Here is a 6052-nt window from a genome sequence, read left to right as displayed (position 1 = left end):
ATTGACTTTTTTCCAACTGATGACCTACATAGGATATTTTAAAATGGATTTAAGCTTTTTCGCTTCTATTTAATGTGTTTTTAAGTCAAGAGGAGTAAAAGTTGCATGCATACATACATGACGTATCCCACCTTTGATCACACACTGTGTGGTGTTAAAACGTAAACAGAACAACAGATTTTGCCATTGAGCTTCAGGGTTTCAATATGAATGATGTCGTCATGTTTCTTGCTCATTTTGGGGGGCTTTACCCTGTGTTTGATGATTTTCTTGAAGAAAATGTTAAGTTTTTGCACCTGTTCAACACAAACTGAAAAAATAAAAGACAAGAAAACACGCGTTGTTTTTTTGTTGTTGCTTTAATCGACATTGTGATATAATTTAAAAAATAGTGCAGATGGTTTTGAGTCATCTTTTTTTATTCATTAATTGTATACCAATGTTTTTAAATAACACATGCAGTTTATACTGGTTCAAAAATGTACAGTAACTTTCATGTCTCAACATTTGTTTTACGATTTAAAGATTAAATGTCCAGTATGTCTGAAGTATATCAACAGGTTCAGCCAGGGTAATGACCTTGATGCTGCTTTAAAAAAAACCCTTTTTAGCCGATCACCATCTCGGATGAGACCACACTGACCGTTCCACTGGTCTGTATATCTTTACACAGAGTCAGTAATTGCACATAATGACTCAATTGGAAGAGAGGCGTACACAAGTGGCAGCTGTGTCCACCATTAACGACCTTCCTAACTTGAAGGTAACAGAGCCTCGGAGGTTACATCAACCCATGGGGACATGCTGGCTTTGAAGATTCAACTCAAGGAAGGAAATGCGTCTCTGGAGGGGAGTCCTTGCCTCAAAGAACATCAGTGGGCATGTGTGTGTGTTGTCCATCCTCTCTCTCCCCCTCTCTCTCTCTCTCTCTCTCTCTCTCTCTCTCTCTCTCTCTGGTAGCTATCCTTGCCCCATGGTGTTTGAGAGTGGTTTTGAGTGTTTGGCAGGTTAAATTTAGCCTATTGATGTAAGCTGCATTCCATTCACAACAGACACAGAGACACAGTCACAGTTTAGCTTTAGTGTCCGTGAGTGTGAAGATCAGGGAAGATCAAACTACCTGCTGTAGGTTGACCCCTGAGCCTCCGTGTCTCCCCTTCAAGGATACAGGTTGCACAGGGATACCATCACAGGTACGAACAAGCGTCGTCGGGGTTTATTTTGTGAATATGTGGTTCATTCAAATTATATAGAAGTTACGTTAAACATTCAAGAAATTCTGTATTGACATTAAAAAAATGTGGCTTTGATTTTCTATGAATTATAGAAGTCCCTTTTTTATGGAAACACAACATTTGACAAATTATCTGTTGTGTTTTCTAGTTTTAGAATTATATTGCTTTGCTCGCTCTGTCGTTTGCATGGAAATTATTGCTGTAAATTCAGCAGATGGTCACAATTGAGTACTAAACAAGTAATATTTAGTGTTGTACCATGAAGCATCATGTTCTGCATTTGGCAACAAAGCAAAGCTAAACATATGTGGTATCACCGGGCACTGCAAATGTAAGAAAGTTATTATTGATATTATGTTTAATGTTTTGTGCTGGACACTTACTGTGTCCAGCACTGTGTGGCTGAACACTTACTATGTCCAGCCATACATACAAACATAGGACACAATAGTCACCCTTGACCTTTACACAGGGGATTTATCTTGTGACAACCTTAAAGGGAGATAGCACTAACATTTACTCACACTCAAATATCGGTCCAGTGACGAGGCCAGATTTAAGAAGTAACTGTGTGGAAACCGAGCCTAGTACAATAGGGCTTTGCGGTTATGCAATACATTGTAATCTATTAAATCTAACCCCGATGGAGAGATTATTATAACGTGGCAAACACTGATATGGCAGATATATTTAACGGGTGCCTTATAAATAATGCTGACAGGAAATGGGAGATGTACTTCATAGACCTTTATAGACTTTAAACTTTGTGACTCAGGCAGAACAACTACATCCCGTATCCTGTATGTGTTTCCAGTACTCCTGAATTCTGCCAGACTTGCCAAAGCTACAATGTCCCAATTCTGTACAATGCCAACTGGAGAGAGGAAGAAGCGTGCAGCAGCTATTTGCCAGGAGGTCCACGGTACCAATGGTATGATGTTAGAACTGAGGACCGGCAGACAAACACACTGCTGCAAGATAATATCCATTGTGATCTGGGTTAGAAATGTCAGGGCTACACTCCAGCCTTTGCCATATATAATATAATGGGATGATTTACTACCTATGGCGAATAATCCTTTGTCGTCGTCCTTTTCAAAAGTCTATTTCTGGAGAGGGGAGGGAAGAAGTGAGGGACAACTGTGTGTAGCCATTTGGATACAGTGAAGCTTTGTGACAGCTGGGGTACATACCGACTGTTTTGGCAGACGAGGAAGCATTATGTCCATCCAAAACTATTTATCAAGTACAATGATAACACATTTTCCATGACAGGGCTTACAAAATGGAAAATATGGAATTTTGTGACAACTTTGATGTCATTTATGGACCCCTCCCCCAAACCTTTCCATCTGACAAAACTATATCAGGGTATATTTATATTGTGTATCCACCACGTTCCAGCCCCCTCCCAAGTTAGTTTGTCATAGTTATATTATATACAATTTATTTAAGAATATGTCCATAAGTATAATATCAACTGATGCATTAACGGTATTAAAACAAGATCTTTTTGACACAGGACCATTCTAAGAAACAGGGATTAGATTAAAGGCATTCACCATTTCAGTCTAAATCTGCACATTATACAGATTATTTTTTCCCTCTTTATCTTCATCTTTATGTATATTGTTTTTCTCAACAGGGGACGTAATCGATCTCGGAAAGAAGCTCTGCACTCCTAAAGACATTATGTTGGAGGAGTTATCATTGCTTTCCAACAGAGGTTCCCGGCTTTTCAAAATGCGCCAGAGGAGATCTGACAAATATACATTTGAAAGTATACAAAATGAGGCAAACAGACAGCTGAATGTAAGTCAACTTGTATTACGTCACTTCATATATGTTTGAATGTGTTCAGGAGTTCTGGCATTAGTGCCGTCTGCTTGAAAATGTGTTGAATGGTCTCATTAAGCAAATTTATCTAAAACTGTTTCAAAGCACGGATGATGAACAAAGACAAGTGCCTTTTACTGTACATCATGCAGCCAAATCTTCTGAGAGCTGCTCAGGCCCTTTGCTGAGGAGCTGCTCCCCTCTTTATCAGTGCCTGTTGATGTGTTTCTGTGTGTGTGCACACACTGTAGTTATAAGTGTGTGTGTGTGTGTGTGTACCTATGGAACACAAGAGCAGCTGCAGATGTGCCAGCTTCACTTTTTGTTGCTCAGTTGATAACCGATATATTAACTATAATTTAATTGCATTTTTCAGAATGATATTTTAACTCAGAATACATACACTGTGGAAATTAAAGTGGACGCACCAGCCGATGGAAATACGGCTAATCCAGAAATCACTATTTCAGGTAATTATGCTCTTCAGTATGTTTACATTGAAGCCAAGCATTGACATATAACCATTAACACAAATTATCTTAATCATATGTAAAAATAAATATACAAACCTTAACATTAGATTTGGTCTTTGGAAATCATACTTTAAATCTATTATTTCATCCACTTTAAAACAGTAAAAAATAAATACTGCATATACTGCAGAGTCAAATAACAGTAACTGATTATGTAATGCTGTCATGATAATGATCATAATAATGTATCATACAGCCATAACTGCTGGTCTTGTTTTATGGCATTAACTTAAGTTGTTTGATACCATCATTCATATTACAACCGAGAAACTTGAAATGCTTTATTTTATGATATTGTACCTTAATAAGCCGACAGAGTCCAGTACTTATTCCAAAACCCTCCAGTAGGGTGTCATCCCACGTTGACACATAATACTATGATGAGTGCACACTTCAACTATGTGCTATTTATAGGCCTCAGATCTCAATGACGGACAACTCAGTCTGCCCATAAGTGTTCCCTAAGCACAGTCTCTATTCATAATCCATTCTAAAACTTTAGCCTCCCCTCAAAAAGGCGGAAGAAAAAAGCTCAACATTAACCCGTGAACTGCAAACTAAACCATCAGATCAATCTGCTGCAATGTTGGAACAATCTAATCGTGTCTCTCTGTTTTTGTTTGCTCCTTGTCAGACCTGACTGAAGAGAAGTTAACAGCCACGGCTATGCCCAAGTCCTACCACTCCCCATGGGATCAGGCAATCCTCAACGACCCCGACCTCGCCGAAACACTCAAACTGGCAATGTCAGGACCTGATCCGCGACCAGACCTTCTTGAGTACAAAAGCTTTAACCGGTGAGAAAACTACAATATGAGCAGGTTTTAGTCAATTAGTGCATCAGTACAACAATGAGGAACTATTCACACTTGATGTCAATTACAGGGTGGCCACTCCTTTTGGTGGCTTTGACAAAGCTCCCAGAGGAATCACATTCAAGCTCCCAGTGGTGGACCTGAACCCGCCCAGGTACCTAGAGCTGGAGGAGCCCGGAGGGAAGCGACCCACCTTTAATAGGACGGCCCAAGGGTGGATATCTGAGGGCACCCATATGATCATACCCACTGTAACCCTGGAGCCCATTACAATCCCAGAGTCTGATGACCTGTAGGTGGTCTAACTCGGTCTAAGTCTGGCCACATGATGTCAGCTGTAGTATTTTGGCCCACCTCTGATTAAGGCAAAACACCCCATTCATAGCACACTCACAATTACATTTAGTGGACAGAAAATGTTTCATGCTTTTGTTGACTAGTGTTTTTGGTGTACACTTAAACTGTATTCAAAGAAAATCATGTAAATAGCTTAACTCAAGAAGAGTTCCCACTGATACAGACAGCAAAACTGTAAATGTTATAAATGTTCAGTTGAATTGATTAATATGTAATGTAAATAAAGAATGCAACTTATTTATTGATGGCACACAATTGGAACATGCAGTGACTTATATTTAGTTATTGTGATGAGTAAGCAGTATTTCATTTATATCTATTGTAGAGAATTATATTACAGACAAATACACAAAAAAGGTGTTCATTTCTATTTATTTATCATATAGATATCTAATTAAGCTATCATTTAAATGAATCTAAAATTCAACACAACAAAAATCAATTAGGGATCTGTAGAAATAAAACAATCGTCAAAGGTCTGTTTTATAGCTCTGATTTATTGTTGACTGCTGCTGAAAAAGAAAAAAAAGAAAGCTAAGAAACATTTTATCTTGAGGAAAGAACAGAGGTCACACCAATCTAGGAAGACAGAGAAATCTGGACTTTGACGATGGAACTGATTATTTAAAAACACAGCAAATGCATGGACTCAGAAACAGTAACTTTATTAGCAATTATATTTAATAATTGTACAACATGGATATAGTCTGGCCTGCCTTGTTTGGAGTGAGAGAAAATGTATATGTTTGTTCTGTATTGTGTCTTGTCACAGATGTACTAAAAACATGTAACTTTACAGCATCTCAGCCTAGAAGCAATACTGTGTATGAGTGCAAAATACACTGAATGTCTGTGAGTGATAGTTTGTGTTTTCTAAAGAACTGAGCTGAAAACATTCAAGGTGCATGATTTTACTTCTACAGTTTAAGTGTATTGCTTTCTCGTACATACTCTACATTGTATAACTAACTTAATATGCATCGTTTTTATTCTTCTGAATGTAACTGGACATACAATTTACAAACGGGGGAGATACAGGAGAAAAAACTCTGGCAAAATTAAATTCAAGGCCAAAGTATAGGAGCTCATGAGCAAACTTCAAGCATGACTGTCATTTCTCCAAAACCTCAACAGTCCGAATAATTTGCATTTTCCATTTACACAGAATGTTTTGTGGGTCAAGTCATTACTGTCATAAGAAGTGTCCATTTGTATCACCTTAAATGAATTAATACAGGAGATTTGCATTTTTTGAATTTTTCTCACTCCCAAAAAG

General features: G+C 38.1%; 1 protein-coding gene across 2 annotated transcripts; it reads left to right on the top strand.

The window, feature by feature from the left end:
- The first annotated feature begins 1055 nt into the window (after positions 1-1055).
- Positions 1056-6013, top strand: myoz2b (myozenin 2b). Of its 2 annotated transcripts, none has more exons than XM_079159977.1 (6): positions 1056-1193; positions 2050-2166; positions 2881-3047; positions 3448-3541; positions 4239-4401; positions 4490-6013. In XM_079159977.1, the coding sequence occupies exons 2-6, from the start codon at positions 2085-2087 to the stop codon at positions 4713-4715; spliced, it is 732 nt and encodes a 243-aa protein (XP_079016103.1). In that variant the 5' UTR covers positions 1056-1193; positions 2050-2084; the 3' UTR covers positions 4716-6013. The 2 variants fall into 2 exon arrangements, with proteins under 2 accessions (XP_079016103.1, XP_079016104.1); XM_079159978.1 differs by having other exon boundaries at positions 1088-1193; positions 2011-2166.
- The last annotated feature ends 39 nt before the right edge of the window (positions 6014-6052 follow it).

The sequence above is a fragment of the Pholis gunnellus genome (assembly GCF_910591455.1).
Source record: "Pholis gunnellus genome assembly, chromosome: 5".
In the NCBI taxonomy this organism is placed as follows: domain Eukaryota; kingdom Metazoa; phylum Chordata; class Actinopteri; order Perciformes; family Pholidae; genus Pholis; species Pholis gunnellus.
The sequence above is the reverse complement of the archived record's forward strand: the minus strand, read 5'-3'. Positions and strand labels throughout refer to the sequence as shown.

Coding starts and splice junctions, on each gene's coding strand:
- myoz2b (XM_079159977.1), top strand. CDS start 2,085: ATGTCCCAATTCTGTACAATGCCAACTGGAGAGAGGAAGAAGCGTGCA. Junction 2,167..2,880: donor GGAGGTCCACGGTACCAATG/GTATGATGTTAG, acceptor TTTTCTCAACAG/GGGACGTAATCGATCTCGGA. Junction 3,542..4,238: donor TCCAGAAATCACTATTTCAG/GTAATTATGCTC, acceptor GCTCCTTGTCAG/ACCTGACTGAAGAGAAGTTA.